Source organism: Malaclemys terrapin, chromosome 3 (genome assembly GCF_027887155.1).
Source record: "Malaclemys terrapin pileata isolate rMalTer1 chromosome 3, rMalTer1.hap1, whole genome shotgun sequence".
Taxonomy (NCBI): domain Eukaryota; kingdom Metazoa; phylum Chordata; order Testudines; family Emydidae; genus Malaclemys; species Malaclemys terrapin.
In genome coordinates, this window is record NC_071507.1 from 84,523,599 (window position 1) to 84,542,665 (window position 19,067).

General features: G+C 39.2%; 1 protein-coding gene across 1 annotated transcript in view; it reads left to right on the plus strand.

The window, feature by feature from the left end:
• Window positions 1–6,190: 6,190 nt before the first annotated feature.
• The window catches only part of RNASET2 (ribonuclease T2), a 38,555-nt gene continuing 25,678 nt past the window's right edge, over window positions 6,191–19,067 (plus strand). The window contains 4 exon segments of the mRNA XM_054023908.1: window positions 6,191–6,275; window positions 6,278–6,392; window positions 13,553–13,657; window positions 16,119–16,185. Of these exon segments, the coding sequence (XP_053879883.1) occupies window positions 6,191–6,275; window positions 6,278–6,392; window positions 13,553–13,657; window positions 16,119–16,185 (372 nt within the window).

Genomic DNA, 19,067 nt, shown 5'->3' on the forward strand with positions numbered 1-19,067 from the left:
ATCTCAAACCTTAGTCCCTACCAGGGATCGGCAACCTTTGGCACGCGGCCTGGTTTGTTTACCTGCTGCATCTGCAGGTTCGGCCAATCGCGGCTCCCACTGGCCGTTGTTCGCTGCTCCAGGCCAATGGGGGCGGCGGGAAGTGGCGGCCAGAATATCCCTTGGCCCATGCCGCTTCCCGCAGCCCCCATTGGCCTGGGATGGTGAAACGCAGCCAGTGGGAGCCACGATCGGCCGAACCTGTGGAAGAAGCAGGTAAACAGACCGGGCTGCATGGTCAAAGGTTGCCGATCCCTGGTCCATACCATAAATAAACATTAACTTGGGCTGGGATTTCAATACTTTGCTGTCAAACTACTGACTGATACTCTGGCCAAAAGATGGAAGGGAGTGGGAGAAAGTGATTATTATTTGTATTACGGTAGCACCTAGGAATCCCACTTATGGACTAGGATCCCATTGTTCTAGGCACTGTAAAAACAGAGAACAAAAAGACAGTCCCCAACCCAAAGAGCTTGCAGTCTAAGGCTAGGCTATAAAATTAATAATTTGAGTTTCTTGAAAAGCCGGTCATGTGGGGATTGTGTGTTTGCAGGCACTGAATTTCAATGTGGCCTGGCAGTTAAAAAAATAAAAATAAAGCCAGGTCTCAGATTAGGGGGAAAATTCATTTTGAGAGGACCATGCCATGAAAAAGGTTAGCGGTGACAATGGATTCTAAAGGAAAACACCTTGTTAGGAATTCGTAAAAAGATTCCTAAGAGTTTGCATAATCTCTCCATAGATATTTTTGTCATGTAGTTACTGTTTAAAACTCTTTAATTTCTTGTCATTCCAGTATGACTTTCGCTGTAATTACAAGCCTCATTTTATATGTGTAGGACCAGACTCTACCACTCTTACTTGTGTTGAGTAGCACCTTTTTCTGCAAGTAATTGTGTTGAAGTCAATGGGGCTATTCATGGAGTAAGGTCCTACTCAAGCTGAATAAAGGTGGCATAATCTGACCCCTAGTGAACCTAAGTATCATACACTATTATAACTGAGAATTAATTAGCTACCATTCTGCCTGGCATCTATGAGGTAAGCAAAATCAAGCAGAAGTGACAACCTGTATATTGATTTTGGTTAACTGGTACAGAAAGTACCATTCCATGGGTGTCCAACTGGAAATTTGCCAACATAGACTATTTGCATTGGAATAATGATCACAAAGTACAAGGGTCATATCACACCAAGTCATAAAGTTTTGTTAGTGTTAATTAGCTAATATTTATAAATCACTTAAAAATTATAAGTGAAATTCCTACATTGTACAAATATATGGCTTTCAGTTGTCTTACACTAAGGATGAATTTGTCCCAACAAACATTATATAAATGCTAAGAATTTTTTATTCTGGAGCCAGAGAAACAAATGAATAAAAATCCTTCACACTGTTAATACAGCTGTGGGAGTCCAAGGGGAAAAACAAACCAGTAATCAAAGTACAACAGCATTTCATGCTAAAGAAAAGAAAAAGCATGCTAAATTCAAGAGCCTCTGAAAAGCATAGTGGGTTTAAAAACTAGAGTAGTAATAAATAATTTTAAATTAGGAAGAACCTTTCATTTCAGGCAGCAAATTAAAAGGTTTTAATGCTAAACTGAAGTTATACCAATTTACATCAGAGATTATTTTCCTGGGTTTTCGGATATGCTTGTCTGTAAGCTTACTCACCATTAATAAAAGGACAAACTCTTCATTTCAGAAATGATTACTTGATCAAACCCAATCTTGTTGTATTTAGCTTTTTATGTTTTAAGTTGGCTTCTACTGCAGAAGCTGACATTATTGAATTAATGGACTTTAATAGCTGTATTGTTTCCTGCCTTAGTACATCATGTATTGCAACACATAGAAATAAAGTGCAACTTGTCTTTATTTCTCATTATAGAGCTCAGCATTTGCATTGGATGTGGTGATTGATTTAACTGCTATTATTGACCTATACACATAGTTATAAATATTAAATGGAAAGTCTTAAGAAGATAGTCCTTCAAAATAAGTCTTTGAGGTTCTCTTCCTACTTTTCTCGTCCTCACCAAAAACTATATTTCATATATACACACATAACCAGAATACATAAAAATTTCCTACTGAGATCATGGCACAACAATATAACTTTTCGGTATTAATAGTTCCATAGGTTTGTGTCATTTTATAGTAGCTTGACAGAGGGCAATTTACTGAAATAGACTGGAGAAAACATATTGAATTAAGTTTAATACTTTTGGGGTCCATTGTATTAAAAATATTTGTTATTGTAGGATTGTATGTGACTTTTCTAGGAGACTGACTAATGTAAACCTTGGGGAAATGTTAGAAACTTCAGATAACTGTTTGAGACAATATGTACGAAGTTGGTTTCCTAAGAGGTACTTTGGCAGGCATTTTGAAGCTTCCCTGGGAAGAAAAACCCACTATCTACTTATTACCTACTTCTGGAAACTCCAGATCAAAGACCCCTGAACTATATAAAGGAGTTACTAAACTTTTCATAAGTGTGCTAGTTCTGAGCTGAGGCTGTTACGAACCTGTGACTATAGAAGAGATCCCCTTGTGCGGTTTGAATAATCACCCATGTCGGAGTCGGGGTAATCACTGGTAAGCTGATTAGCAGGCATGTAGTTTATTTTATTGCTTTTAATATGTTTTCTCTGTAATGCCTTTACCCTGAGAATATATAAGCTTGTCTAGAGCTGTGTGATAGCTTAACCATGGGCAGACTATTATTAATCTCTGAAGAGAAAGCAAGCAGGTATGCTTAGGCAGTCTGTCTTTTGCTGGGAATAACACAGTGAAGGCAGAGAACTGTTCAGCCTGGAGATACCCTGGTCAAAAGCGAGAGAGATACAGATCTACACGCCAGAGAGGCAATGACCCAAGAAGCCTGAGAATGGGTGCCCGTGCTCTACAACTGAGGGGAAACACAGGTGCAGTTGCCCTGAACTGTGGCAAACTGCGCTATCTATTACTAGCTTAGTGGGGAAATAGCTTTGGGTTTGTTTTTTCTTAAAGTGAACTAAAGTGCCAATTTGAGAGCATGGAAGTTTAATTCTCTAATTTCCCACAGAACAGGTATGGCATGAACAGCAGCAACAAAATCTTGCAACCTTCACATCAATGTAATACAACCCTCTTCATCTCATAAGTGTGCCTTAACGTTGACCTGGAGACATTATCCATGTCCATTCAGTCCTTCTGGGAGAGTTGACAAGGATTTCAGTTCTTTGGAGGTTGCGTGATTTTTTTATGTGGATACTTGGTGATGCACTAGTGGGATTTAAAGGGCTTCCAGAGACTTCTGTTTTTACCGCTGTTAAACTCTTTGAAATGTCCCATACTGGCCATTGGCAGGGGCAGAATACTAAACTAGATAGACCACTGTTTGTATGCAGTATGACAATTCCTGTGTTCCTATACAAGGATGAGGAGAAAACTACTTTTGCCTCCTCCCCTCTCCCATGGTGCAAATGCATGAACAGGAGCATAACATCACCAGAAAATCTCACCCAGACAATGAGAATGTAACCTTGAACAAGAGCCTAAATAGCAAGTTTATTGAAAACAAGTCTGCCCACAATTTTGCACTTATATTAACAGAGGATATTTGAAACTTGACCAAGTGTATTCATAACCATATAATAATAATTAATCATGCTTAGTACTCAGGATGCATGTATCAAAAGGGAAACACATAACTGATTGTTGGATATTTTTCTGATTTATTACATCATATAGAAAGCTCCTAACCAAAGTGATGTGTGAGAAACTTTGTGGTTCATTCCATTGGGTTCTTTCCTGCTGGTTTCTCAGAACGTGAATGTGATCTTTTGCAACTTCCCTCATAACACTGTAGAAGAAAGAAGTACAGCTCAAACCATACATAAACTCATGTCTCAGCACTCATTTGTTCCTCTACTATGCTTACTGTACTCCATAGCACATTATTTGCTGTTTGAGTACTGTGTGTAGTGAATAAAATAATTTTTAAAGCACCCCCACGGCCTCACCAAAAGGCTCATTGTATTTCACAAATTATTACTATGTAGTCAAAATAATAAATAATAATTAAAATATATTTTAATACTAAAATACTAAAAGAACAGACAAAGCTGTATTACAAAAATGGAGTATGTGGGAGTGTCTTATGCTTGGATATTAAAAGAGGGGAGCAGTAGACCTGAAAGCAGGAGCAGGTTACATATGCCCTACAGCAGGGGTTCTCAACCTCTTTCTGAAGCCCCCCAGCATATTATAAAAATTCCATGGCTCGCCTGTGCCACAACAACTCCTCTTTTTTCTCCATATCCAGTAGATTAAAAGCCAGTGCTGGTGTTAGGGTTCCCCCCACACACTCTGGACTCTGGGGTACAGATATGGGACACACATGAAAGACCCCCTAAGGTTATATTCTACCATCTTAGATTAAAAACTTCCCCAAGGCATAAATTCCTTTCCTTGTCCTTGGACGGTATTGCTGCCACCACCAAGTGATTTACACAAAAATTCAGGAGTGGGTCACTTGGAATCCCTATCCCCCCAAGCCCTTTCACCCCTTTCCTGGGGAGGCTTGAGAATATACCAACTAATTGCCTTAGCAATGTGAGTACAGACCAGACCCTTTGTCTTTAGGACAATAAAAATCAGTCATGTTCTTCAAAGAAGAACTTTATTTATAAAGAAAAAAATAAAAGAACCTGCAAAATCAGGATGGAAGGTAACTTTACAGGGTAATAAAAAGATTTAAAACACAGAGTATTTCCCTCTGGGCTCAGCTTTGCCATTACAAAACAGGAATGAAATTACCTCTTTAGCATAGGGAAATTCACAAGCCAAAACAAAAGATAAACTAATGCATTTCCTTGCCTTACTTAAAATTTTTGTAATGCTAGATGGATCATTCCAGGTATGTTTTCAGGAGATGTTGTATCTGCTTGGTCTCTCCCTCTGTCTGGAGAGGAAACAAACAAACAAACAGAGCCACAAACAAATCCCTCCATTTGAAAGTATCTTTTTTCTTTATTGGTCCTTCTGGTCAGGTGCCAACTAAGTGATTTGAGCTACTTACAGGTAAAGTGATTCAGTACAGCTGCCAAGGAGGGATTTTATGCTATCCTTTTCTTTATATTTATGACATCTGGCATTAGGGGGTAGCAAGCCCTGGGGCTCCATGTCACAGGGGACCCCGTGAAGATAAGTTGCCCAGGCTTTTGCTTCAGCCCCGGGCCCCAGTGAGTGTAATGCCAGCCCTGTTCTCTAGTTTATTTTGATGGACCCCCCCTGAAACCTACTCGTGGCCCCCCAGGGGTCCTGGACCTCTGGTTAAGAATCATTGCCCTCGAGATCACAGCTACAATTAGGGCAACTGACCTAAATGGTGGAACCCCAAAAAGTTGGGAGGTGAATAATGGAGATAGCCTTGGGGCTCCAGGGGGAAACATGGGCAAATAGATCATTTTGCATCATGGCTTGAGTCTGGAGAAGCGATCCTTAAGATTTAGATAGGAAGAGGTCATCAGTAACTTTTGTGAAGGTAGTTTTAAGAGGAGTGGATTTTGTTGTGTGTTTCGGTGCTCAACCCCCTGCACCTTTTTACACTTTATTTTCATGCTTTATAACAGACATATTGGATCCCGCTGTGTTGTTTGGTGCATGGGCACAAGCAGATATGTACATATATACACACAGGGCTGTCAAGCTGTGTCATCTTGAATGAGGGAGTTAATATTGATATATGAATGCAGTCTTCAAATGTCTCATCTAAACCACACCGCAAAATCCTTCTCAGGAGAGCTTTTGAAAAGAACGGCAGCTTAGTGTACAAAGAAGGTGTCTCCCCCAACACAAGTGAGCCTCAGCTGGTGGGTGCTAGTGGAAAGGTGGGGTGTGTGAAGTCAGGGAATGGTGCATTAGGGTAATACAAACACATTGTGAAGCCTTAGCCGGAGCAGACTGTACCTACTTCTGCGAGATACAGGAAGGTTCAGGCTGAGATTTCCCAAGGAAGAAGTTGGACACCCAAACCCCACTGAATTTCAGTGGGAGCTGCTGGGTGCCTAACTCTCTTTGAGGACCCCAGCCTCTTTCTAACACATTGCTTAACGCTCCCAGAGATAGCCCCGCCAACGGGAGCCCACTGCACTGAATGGTGCCTCACGTGTCTGCGGCTCACCCGCCCTGGCTGAAAGGGGGAAAGGGCAGAGCAGGGGCCGGGATACAGCCCTGTCGGGGGCGGGGTTTAATGCCGGCTGCTCCGAGTTGTTGACGGAAGTGGCCTTCTGCGCTGTAGCAAGGCGGCTGCTTCCTGAACAAGACCGTGTCTCCGGCGTTGCGTTAACAAAGGCCAGGTAAGGGGTGCGCATGGCTGGGTTCGCGCCTCTCCTCTCTGGGTGGCGCGGGGGAGGGAGCTGAGGCTGAATCCCTGGTGCCTGCTTTTCCTGGGAACTGCTCAGATAGACAAGCACCGGCCAGCGTCACCCCGTCGCTCCCCAAATCAAAGCTTTGTTGGTGTGACTCGCCACACAATTGCTTCCCCGGATGTCTGTTACAGCTGGCTGCAGTGTATTGAGCAGCTGCCTAGTTTGTTGTCTGGACTGTAATCCCAGGTGTCAATTTGCCAGTGTTGTCCCTCTCTGATTGGGTAGCAAGTTGTTGCCCCGCACGATGCAAAATGTCCCATCCCTTTCCTTTCTCCTGGGATTATGCAGTTTTTATTCAGTTTTCAATGTGCCCCACCAAATTTAGCAGACACAAAAAATATGGCTAATGGGCCAACGACCAAAAAATATCTCCTAATTCTTAATCCACACACAGAGTCCCTCATTCAATCTTTCCCCTCAGAGGAACCCTTGAAGAGCAGATGTGATCTCTGGTTATAAGGTTATTTAGTTAGTTAATAAAACCTGGAGAGGGATTGTGTTCTCCTGAGTGTTATCATAGCAACTAGCACAGAGCAGGACAGTACTCTCTTGACATTGTTGCAAATTAGTTAAGTGTCCCTGAAGATCAACAGATTCAGACTGGGGTGTATGTGTGTGTGAAGTGGGGGGAGTCAATTCCAGAGCTAAGGACTAGGGCTATCGATTAATCGCAGTTAACTCACACGATTAACTCAAAATATTAATTGTGATAAATTAATCACAATTAATCGCACTGTTAAACAGTAGAATATCAATTGAAATGTATTAAATATTTTGGATATTTTTCTACATTTTCATATATATCGTATTCTGTGTTGTAATTGAAATCAAAGTGTATATTATTTTTTATTACAAATACACCTCTACCCCGATATAACGCTGTCCTCGGGAGCCAAAAAATCTTCTTGCGTTATAGGTGAAACCGCATTATATTGATTCGCTGGAGTGCGCAGCCCCACCCCCACCCCCGGAGCGCTTCTTTACCATGTTATATCTGAATTCATGTTATATCGGGTCGCGTTATATCAGGGTAGAGGTGTATTTGCACTGTAAAAATGATAAACAAAAGAAAATAGTATTTTTCAATTCACCTCATACAAGTACTGTAATGCAATCTCTTTGTTGTGAAAATGCAATTTAGAAAAGTAGATTTTTTTTTGTTACATAACTGCACTCAAAAACAAAACAATGTCAAACTTCAGAGCCTACAAGTCCACTCAGTCCTACTTCTTGTTCAGCCAATCGCTAAGACAAACAAGTTTGTTTACATTTACAGGAGATAATGCTGCCCTCTTCTTATTTACAATGTCACCAGAAAGTGAGAACAGGCATTTGCATGGCACTTTTGTAGCTGGCATTGCAAGGTATTTACGTGCCAGATATGCTAACCATTCGTATGCCCCTTCATGCTTCGGCCACCATTCCAGAGGACATGCTTCCATGCTGATGACGCTAGTTAAAAAAATTACGAATTAATTAAATTTGTGACTGAACTTCTTGGAGGAGAATTGTATGTCCCCTGCTCTGTTTTACCCGCATTCTGCCATATATTTCATATTATAGCAGTCTTGGATGATAACCCAGCACGTTGTTCATTTTAAGAACACTTTCACTGCAGATTTTACAAAATGCAAAGAAGGTACCAATATGAGATTTTTAAAGATAGCTACAGCACTCATCCCAAGGTTTAAGAATCTGAAGTGCCTTTCAAAATTTTAGAGGGATGATGTGTAGAGCAATGCTTTCAGAAGTCTTAAAAGAGCAATGCTCCGATGCAGAAACTACAGAATCCGAACCACCAAAAAAGAAAATCAGCCTTCTGCTGGTGGCATTTGACTCAGATAATGAAAATGAACATGCGTCGGTCCGCACTGCTTTGGATTATTAGCTAGCAGAACCCATCATCAGCATTGATGCATATCCCCTGGAATGGTAGTTGAAACATGAAGGGACATATGAATCTTTAGCACATCTGGCACGTAAATACCTTGCGACGCTGGCTCCAACAGTACCATTAAAACATCTGTCCTCACTTTCAGGTGACGTAAACTAGAAGCCGGCAGCATTATCTCCTGCAAATGTAAACAAACTTGTTTGTCTGAGCGATTTGCTGAACAAGTAGGACTGAGTGGACTTGCAGGCTCTAAAGTTTTATTTTTATTTTTAATGCAGTTTTTTTTTACATAATTCTACATGTGTATGTTCAACTTTCATGATAAAGAGATTGTACTACAGTTTTTGTATTAGGTGAATTGAAAAAATACAATTTCTTTTGTTTTTTTACAGTGCAAATACTTGTAATCAAAAATAAATATAAAGTGAGCACTGTACACTTTGTCTTCTGTGTTGTAATTGAAATCAATATATTTGAAAATGTAGAAACATCCAAAAATCTTTAAATAAATGGTATTCTATTATTGTTTAACAGTGCGATTAATCATTTGATTAATTTTTTTAATCACAGGATTAATCGCGGTTAATTTTTTAAATCACTTGACAGCCCTACTAAGGACCATTACATTGAGAGTATCTCGCACCGAGTTTCCTCATATTTGAAACAGGATCTCATATGCAATTGTACTGTGATGTAATCTCTATGACCTGGATCCTGCAAACAGTTATATATGGGTTTAACTTTACACATGTGAGTTGTCCCATTGGCTTCAGTAGGATAATTCACATGCATAAAGTGAGGTTTACCATGTGTAGTTTTGCAGGACTGGGGTGGCAGGTAACTAGGACTCCATAAAGTTCTTTTGTAGGTCAACACCTACACTATGGATTGGCAACCTTTGGCACGCGGCCCGGCTGGGCCGGTTTGTCTACCTGCCGTGTCCGCAGGTTCGGCCGATCGCAGTTCCCACTGGCCGCGGTTTGCCATCCCAGGCCAATGGGGGCTGCGGGAAGTGGCGCGGGCCAAGGGATATGCTGGCCGCCACTTCCCGCCACCCCCATTGGCCTGGAGCGGCGAACTGCTGTCAGTGGGAGCCGCGATCGGCTGAACCTCTGGACGCGGCAGGTAGACAAACCGGCCCGGCCCGCCAGGGTGCTTACCTGGCAGGCCGCATGCCAAAGGTTGCTGATCCCTGACCTATACCTTATACTCCCCCTGAAAACAAATCAGAGGGCAAGGCAAGGTTAGAGAGCCCCAGTATAATATCCTGTCTACCAGAAGTGCTGCATAATTCTTTTCTTCCTCTCTTTTTGATGAAAAGTGTTATTTCTGGTAGTTTGAAGGAGTATCTTTCAACAACTCCTTGGTAAATTAGACAAGGGAGTATAAAATATCTTTCAATTTCTATCTCCCTTCTGTCACATTACATTCACCGTCATACCTGTTGTATCTCCATGATGCTGTGTACTTTGCAATTTCAGTATTATTTAATAAGATATTTATACATTGTCGTCATGGTATGAACACCTCACAAATACCAGTGAATTAAAGTTTGCAACACTCCTGGAGGTGTGGAGTATTATTATCCCTAGGTGGGTAAATGGAGGCACAGATCAGCCCAAGATCCCACTGGAAGTGAATGGTACAGATGGAAACAAAATGTAGATTGCCTCATTGAGCGGCTTGTGCCCTAACTATAAAACCACACTTCCTCCCTTTCATGCTGCCTGTATGGGGTGATAGTCTGTCTGCCTTTTTGTTGTTTGTTTTACTGTGGTACAGTTGTCTGCTAGTGAGCAGCTTCTATTTAGGCCCCTGTAAGTGGTCTAGCCCATTGTAATGATCTATTCTGCCCAATGAGTTATATAATTTTTTTTCTAGTTATTTAAGTACTATTCAGACTTGAAAAGGGTTGTTTGCTCCAATGTTGTGGAGATTTAATGTTGCTGAAGCTAAAGAGCATTGTTATATCAGAATTTAATGTGTGTTGATCGGGTTTTTGGATGAGGCCCCCTACTGCTTTGCATTGGAGAAAGTGTGTGCTGTCTTGCTTGAGATGGCACCTGAAGCTTAGTGTCCATTTGTGCATGTTCATATGTAAGGGTGACTGCCATAGTTTTCCCCTTTGGCCATCATTGCAGGAGTTCGTTTGCATGTATAATACGTTGTGATAAAAGTTTTAAAACACACATTAGTTAATTAAATTATTTAAGCAGTTACTCTACTACGTTTCTCAGCATTCTTTGGATCTGTGTTCCTTAACTGAAGTACAAACTGGAGAATTATTAGAAATTTGAGTTTTATAAGCCAGCCTCTCTTTTAAAGCAAATAAGAAATCACAGAAAGGAAACTAAACGTGGTTAAATGATAGTGTTTACAACATCAAAATTGAACTCAACGTGGAATGTTATGCTTTTCAAGAGATAATAAAGCAGATCAATTAATTCACAGTTTTAACTTAATCTAAGGCAAACTTCCCTAGTTTTAGACTAGTCTGAGCAGGTGATTTTTGATATCAACGTGGAACTATGGTTCTTTAAGCTTGATTTGAGATAAGAATCTATATTTATCTGCCAATGGAGTTACGGGACTACTGATGTCATTTCAACTAAACAATTCTAAGTGGAATTTTAAAAATTTAGAGAAGCTTCTTAATTACCAAAGAATTGTTTTATCCAGGTGACACTCAAGCTTTACCACTAACACACACACAAAATTATCAAATATTAAACCCAAATATAATATGCAGGTAATTATCTGGAAGCTTTTGTAATTTCTCTGGAATTTCACCAACACTGAAAGCTCTTGCCTTAGTTTAAACAACGGTTGAAATAGTGATAAAACCTTCATCTTGCTAGCCAATTCAAAGCTTTTTACTCTTTTAAGAAGCTATCAGTTCTCTTGATCACAAAATCTGTATGATTTTTAGACTGAGCTCTCAGAAACACTCTGGGTTTCTCACAGCTAATTTTTGCTGTAGGGAAGCACAGTTTTCTGTTGTAAATAGTACAAAGCTTAGTTAGGGTAATGAGTTTCTCCAGCATCAATGCTTTCCATTGAGTTAGTGATTCAGTATAACTAAACTAAACGTGTTAGTGAAATACAAGTGCACATTATACATTTTAGTCATCCAGAGGGTTTTAACTCAGGTTTATGCTTTCTGAGAAGCACTTAGTCTAGCCATAACCAAGTCATCGTTGGGTAAACAATACATTGTTTTTATAAAAGTCATTTTGCTGATTTTTAGTTAGAACTGCAGTGAAGCTTGGTTCTCTAGCTCAGCTTCTCAGCTGCGTTTCTCTGGACTGATAAAGTTCATTCAGGTGATTCACTGTTGGGATTATGGTCTTATTCTTTTTCCAACCTTCACAGTGATCTTCCTAGATAGGACTTTAAAAGTCAGAGTTAATAGAAAGCTAAAATCTTGTCTATCATGAGCAAATACAAAGCAAGGGGGCACTCTAACTAGTCAATGACAGTCCAGCTTAAAGTCTCTCTCAGCTAGGTGTTTTGGCTTTGGGAAGCAGACCAGCAGGTTGAACAAAATGGAATTTCCTGCCCCACACTTTCTGCTGGGCAATGCTGCTTGGTTCTCTTCTTGGCAAAGACTTGAAATTTCCACCCAGGATATGAGTTGTGTCCCTTCTGTTCATCCAATGAGAGAAAGAGGCGTCACCTTTATGGCTTCTTGCAACTTTGTCTAGAAAACTCCAGTTTCGTTGTTCAAACCACCTTGTACTATACCGATTTGTGTAATAGGAATTTGATAATAGGGAGGTACATGGAAGTAATTAGGTCATTATGTTTTGCCCCCAATTTCTTTTTGTAATGATTCTGACACTGCTCATCTCCAGGGAGGCTCATTTCTCTTGAATCACCTTTTCTTGCTCTCACTGGGTTGATCTGCAGCTGATGCAAGCAGTTTCCCCAAAACAGAACAGATTTTGCTGGTCAGGAATTTAGTTGTAGGGGAAGAAGCTGTAACCACTGGAGTTGCAGATTGGCCTCTGTCATGTGACATATTAAGCTTTGTGTCACTGGTCCAAGTCATATGACTGAGACTAGGAAATGAAATTTGAGTCTCTCACCAGCACTCCTGCATGTTACAGTGCTGATGGAAAATGGTGGGGAAACTACATCAAAATTATCTTATTTTTTCAATTCAAAATTTTAATTGAAAACTTGTAGAATGGTTGAAATCTGAAAAAAAAAAAAAAAAGATTAGCAATAGGGTCACACTCTTTTCCAAGAAATCATGAAATAGCTCTTTGTTTTCTAGCTCCAAACTTTCAGGACCAGATTTTCAAACTAGGTCTCCATTTTGGCAGGCACAATTTTCCACTTGCAATTAATTGTTCCCACACAGCTTTCCTGGCAATGCATTGTGGATGCAAAAGAGAAAGTCTGCGTTAAAAATCAGGCCCTCCCTATGCCTTTGATCCTACCTGAACTGTGTGCGGAAGGCTTTAAGTTCTAGTTATCTTGGGTGTTACTTTTTACAATCTCACTTTCAGATAGATGTGAGTTCTAACTTGGTGGTGTCCCCTGAATAAGCACTCAAGGTGAAACTCCACACTGTGCAAAGGGCCAGCACAAAGATTACAAACCACTTAAATGCCACTTAAACCTTATTGTGAGGGCTGAAGTGTAACTATTATTAAGTAGAACATAGGCCTTCCGCTGGCCTTCTGCATAGGTGGGAGTTTCAACTGTAGAAAATAAATGATACTTTAGTCCCAATGAGCTTTCATGAAGGTCCAGCCTGGATGGGCCAAACAGAATATTAGTGTTAAATTTGAGGTTTCCTAAATTAATCACGTTGTGCATTTGAACTCAACAGTAATGTAAGTTTATGCGACATAAAGCTTATTTACATATAAATATTATGGTTCAGCTCTCAATGTATGTCAAGGGCCAGCTTTCCAATGGTATAATGTGCTGTACAAGTAAGACAAAAGACAGTGCTTTCCGCCCTGATTCTAGTGAAATATGAAATTTAACACTTCAAACAAAAAAATCATGTACAGCTTTCAATATTCATGTGTTAAAATAAGTTGTGTTGTTTGTTTTAAATTTCACATAGCATTGATAACTTCTGTTGTTTCTGTAGTGTCTGCAGGTTGTTTATTTCTAACACTAAAACCTAGAAAATATCTGACTGGTAATTTTTACAGATTTCTTTTTCTCTTTATAGATATATATTACATAAAATGAAGCCGGCTACAGGACATTATTTGATTCTGGGTTGTTTTTGTCTGGCTTTCTATTCTGGGTGTACTTCATATAAATTCCTGGAAAGGTAAGTTATCAGTTGGAAAAGTTTCTAATATCTTACCAAGTTTGTTTATTTGTTTTTAAAGCAGAACTTAAACTTCTGGAATATGGTCAGGTTTTTATCAATGTGACATTTTTGTTTCATCTTGTGCTATTTTGATGCACTATATTTTTGTCTCTGTCTGCATAGTTAGCATAATGATACCGTATGAATAAAGTTGCTTTTTTATGCCTAAGAAAAATTTGTTAATATGGTTTACATTTGTTAATATGGCAGAAAGAAGAAGGGAGGGAACTTGTTTCAGTTAAAAACATTACAGTTGTGCTTCATAATTAATTTTAATCTAGTATTTGTTTTAGGCAGTGCCTATAAATAATAAATGGAAAACCTGCTCAATGTTGTGTTAATTTAGATAGCTAATGAAACTGACAAGTTTTTAAGCATGACCACTGTGACAATGAAAATGTTTATTAGGCCTGAGACAGACCCATTTTTTGCTGTGTTAGAGGTGGTGGTAGTAGATGTTCTTTAAAAGGTATATCATAATTTCAGTTAGTAAAGGTCCTAGGTGCTTTTGACTCACTAGCTAAGGGTATATCTACATTTAAAATGTTACAGCAACGCAGGGTACACCATTGTATCACTTCTGTGAAGACACTACCTACACTAATGGGAGGGATTCTCCCGTCAGCATAGGTAATCCATCTTCCCGAGAGATAGTAGCTAGGTCCATGGACCTAGTGCTGGCTACACTGGGGAATAGGTCAGTAAAACTACATCGCTCAGTTGCAAATTTTTCACACCCCTGAATTACTTACCAATATCCATTCCTAGTGCAGACCAGGCCTAAAAGATGCATAGCTCAAAGTGGCAGGTAATGGCTCAGTTTTTCTGCAATTAATTATTCTAGAATTATCTGTTATGTGAATGGGTCATATTCAGAGAGGGAAGCTATTGTGTTATCAAGCCTAAATCCATTGTATGGTTTCTGATATTCTGGGGGAGAGACTCAAATTCATGACATTTTCTCTGAGAAGTAGGTTGATAGTTCTCCACAATGGGAGCCATGTAGGTGCCAAATGAGTTTAGTTGTCACAGGATTAGGCGGCAGGTGTGGTGTGTGTGTTGTGGTGCCTGGGCTTTAAGCACCTAAATCCGTTTGTGGATCTGGCCCTAAGTTAATAAAGTTTTTGAGTCTGTGTATAGGGGGTAATGTTTAGTTTTGGAATGATTAGTATAGTAGTAGAACTTCTACAATTTCAAGTCCAAAAAAAGAGAGTTTTGTTGTGTGGGGGGTTATTTTTTATTTAGAACTCACATAGCACAAGGACATCTTTCACTGTTGCAAAATATTAGAAGATCCAACAATAACTGTGTAATATAAGGCCAGTTAGTGATCTGATCTCAGTAGGAAAAATGTTGATGGTTATTATTGTGGCTATGCCTGATTTGTTCCACAGCTGTTGAGTATAATGAATTAAAAACCACACATAAATCTGTCTGTCTGTTTAGTTGGCTACATTTTATCTCTTAATAGTGCAAAACCACAGATGGACAGATTCAGAATTGAGGATAACTTCATGACAACTTAAAACCATAAATATATTTTTCTGCTTCCCCCTGCTTGGGGAAAATTAATCTTCTCAAATAATTGCTTTATTTCCTTATTCTCTTTCACATTCATTCTAACGAAGGGCATATGACAAATTGGCAGTTCATAAGAGGTTAACAGCAATTTACTCTGTCAGTTCTGCAGGTCATTCTGTTGGCTTGAGCAAATTGAGGTTTTGAAAGATTTTAACATATGCTTTATTTAATAACTACTATTATACATGACAACCTTTTCCCCCCATTATTTCCACCCCCTGTTTCTGAATGCATCTGCAGCTATCCAGTCTCCTTATTCCACTCTTTTCCTAGCCCACCCCAAATTGTTAACCTGGCTTTACTCCTCAATATGAATCTGTTGTGTAAGTGCATTGCCCTTACAGTCATGTCATTTTCACCACTCCTGTGTGATCATAGTGATTGTTTTAGAAGAACACTTACCATTTCAAGAATGCTGTCCACACCCTTTTCAAATAACACAGACATGAAGAAAAATTAGGAGATTCTTGGCACCCTCTAAATGTGCTCTTATTGTAATAAGAAAAAGGGTCCACGTGCTCTTCTAAATCTAATAAAATTATGTATTACTATTCTCTATATATTAAATAGAAAATCTGTAGGGAGATGAGCTGCCATCAGTGGAATTTGTTTAGCAATAAGTAAAATATTAATAACAATCAAAACCCACTATTGCTTTGTGCACTGCCTTATATGGCAAGTCCCTACTCCTTGTTTGGGGTCCTTAGGCAAAGCTGCAATAGAAAGAATAAATAATAATTGATTAAAATCAATGTGTGTTACACTACTTAGCAATGTGGAGGAGTTTTGCTTTTTGAAATGCGTGAGGAAACTAAATATTTCGTCTCTTCTTCTCCAGTGAGCACCATCCTCACACTTGGAAAAAGCTGTTCCTTGTTCATCACTGGCCCGTGACCGTATGCAAGGTGAGCTTTGTTTTGTTTTTGATTTTTAAATACATCATTGTAAATGGAACTGTGTAGATCATGCAGTATATGGCTGAAAATAAGATGAACCTAGTATTATAGTAAAATCCCTGAAATATTTAAACCTACTTACATTTTGGTACTCTCACTTCTCTGAGTATTGGTTAATATCTGTTGTTTGTCACATCTTTCAGTGGCTCGAGAACAACAGTAAAGAACAAAAAGAAGAACAGGAGTACTTGTGGCACCTTAGAGACTAACAAATTTATTAGAGCATAAGCTTTCGTGGACTACAGCCCACTTCTTCGGATGAATATAGAATGGAACATATATTGAGGAGATATATATACACACATACAGAGAGCATAAACAGGTGGGAGTTGGGTGAATGCCCACTTCGTCAAACGCATGACGAAGTGGGCATTCACCCATGAAAGCTTATGCTCCAATACATCTGTTAGTCTTAAAGGTGCCATAGGACCCTCTGTTAGTTCAATTTAGTGGGCAGTTACTTACATGATGAAGTCAATGGACTATTCATAAGAATAACTGTCTACCAGTTTGATTAAGCTTCGCAATATTGGCTCTATTGTTTTAGTGCTGTCATTAAATATGGGTTAAACTGAAAAAATCAATATCTATCACTGATATGCCCAGGAATTCTGGCAGGAATTCTAGAACACAGAGTTTCCAGATACGTTTGTAAAGTGCTTAGCAAATAAATATACTTCCCTTCAGTCCCAATGACATTAAATTCTGTTAAGTGTTTTTTTTTTTAGCGACGTAGGAGACACAACAGAGATCTGCTTTTTTGCTGCTGACTTGAAATTTAAGTTTAATTTTTTGGGGGGTTCTTAATCAGATTGGCTGAGGCAGGGTGGTATGATCCTGTGAGTAATAAAGAGAAGCCTCAACTAGGGCAAGTGTTACTGCTACACATCTGGAACCACAATTCTGAGAGAGACACGTTTATACCTCTAACTGTAGCATTTGGGGGCACACTCTCTTGTTTAAGGGCAGCTTTTTAGGCTTGTCAGCCCTGTTTCAGGAATCAAATTAGGGAGAAAAGCAGCAACAGTAAAACATATACAGTGTTAAACTCTTCTGAGGGGAGCAGGAGTTGTGCTCTACAGTATTCTAAATTGGGGGCGGGGCAGTGATAGTGGAGAACTTAACAGCCAATTTTTCAAACATGATAGTTGATTTCGGGTGTCCAATTTGAGGCATGTTAGGTCTGATTTTCAATGCTCTTGGGTGCACACAGTTCACAGTTACTTCAGTTGTACTTCTGCTGGTGTGCACTTCTGAAAATCTGGCGACAGGTCAAGCATTTAAACGGAGGCAACCCAAAATCAAGGGCCTTGCAAATCTTTGGTTAAATGAATGAGACATGCAGACCATCAAAGTAAAATATTTTACTACTGTGCATCCACCCTGGCTGCTGCTTTTAATTTTAGAACTCTGATGTTGGCTGAAAAGTTGTATAACCCTCTGAGCTAAAATGGAGAAGCTGCAAGCAGGATAACTGAAGACTTGGCAAGCTACCGAAAAGGCAGGCTCTCTAAACAGTAATCCTTACAGTGTCTCATGTAGGGAGAGGAATCAACCTGGATACAAGTGTATCTAATGGACTAGAGAAACTCCAAAAGAATATAATCATTAGGTGACTTTTTGTACTGTTTCACACCCTTGAGTGGTTACAAGTTCCACCTCCTATGTTTTCAAAACTTATAGATTTCTTCTTGTTAACATCATGTAATATATGGAAGTAGGATTCCAGAATGCAACTGTAGTTGGTTTAAAAAAAATAGAGTTTTTTAAGCTGCAAAACAATCTGTTTCTTAAGTGTCTTTCAAATGATTTACATATTAATTTCAGGAGGAAAATATCACTAGCATTGTGCCTTCTTTTTTCAAAATGATTAATAAACTACTCTGATGACTTTAAAAAAATGACTGGATACAGGAGATTGCAACACAGATTCTATCATTCATGTTTGTGAAGTGCTTTGATGATGGAATACTCTATGCAAATGATTATTATTATTATTAGGTTATATTTCCTGAAGGGGTGGAGTGGGTGTGTGTGTCTGTCAGTCAGTCAGCCACTTTGCTTATATGCAGGGCTGTCTCCAGGAGGTTAAACTCTTGCTTGGCGTGCAGATGACTTTCATCTTTATTCCTACCAGCTGTAATTGTTTGTGTGTACAGAAAAGATATTCAGAAAACTGCAGATCTTTCTTTAGTAAATTAAAATGAAATCTGCTTAATGATCACTTTGAAATCCCTTGAGTGTACATGCTAGAAAATAGAGACCATATGTACCTTAGATGTTTATACATTTTAAGCTATTACTTTATTGTGTATGGTAACTTTTGAGTAAATTTTTTCTCTGACTTGATTAGATTGGACATTATATGTTTAGGTTTTGTGTTAATAGATTAAGGCCAGAAGGGCCCATTAGGGTCAACTAGTCTGACCTCCTGCATAACACAGGCTTTAGAATTTCACCTAGTGATTCCTACAGTGGAGAAAATTGTTCTTCCTGCTCCATAAGTGAACATTATTGAGCCCAGTAACTTGTGGGTGAACTAGACCATCTCTTTTAGAAAGGTATCCCATCTCAATTTAATGACCCCGAGTGATGATGAATTTACCGCTTCCCTTAATAAATTGTTCCAATGATTAATCAACCTCCCATAAAAGTAGCACTTTGTGCAATTAATTTTTTTCTAATGTCAACTTCCTATTACTTAGCCTTTGAGTCACTTTGACACTTTCACTGCTATTTGTAATACAGAGATAATATAAACTACTTAAAAGCTGTGCTTGAGAACTCTTTTTAAAGGAGGGGTGTGCTGTTACGCTTGACTCATCATCGTG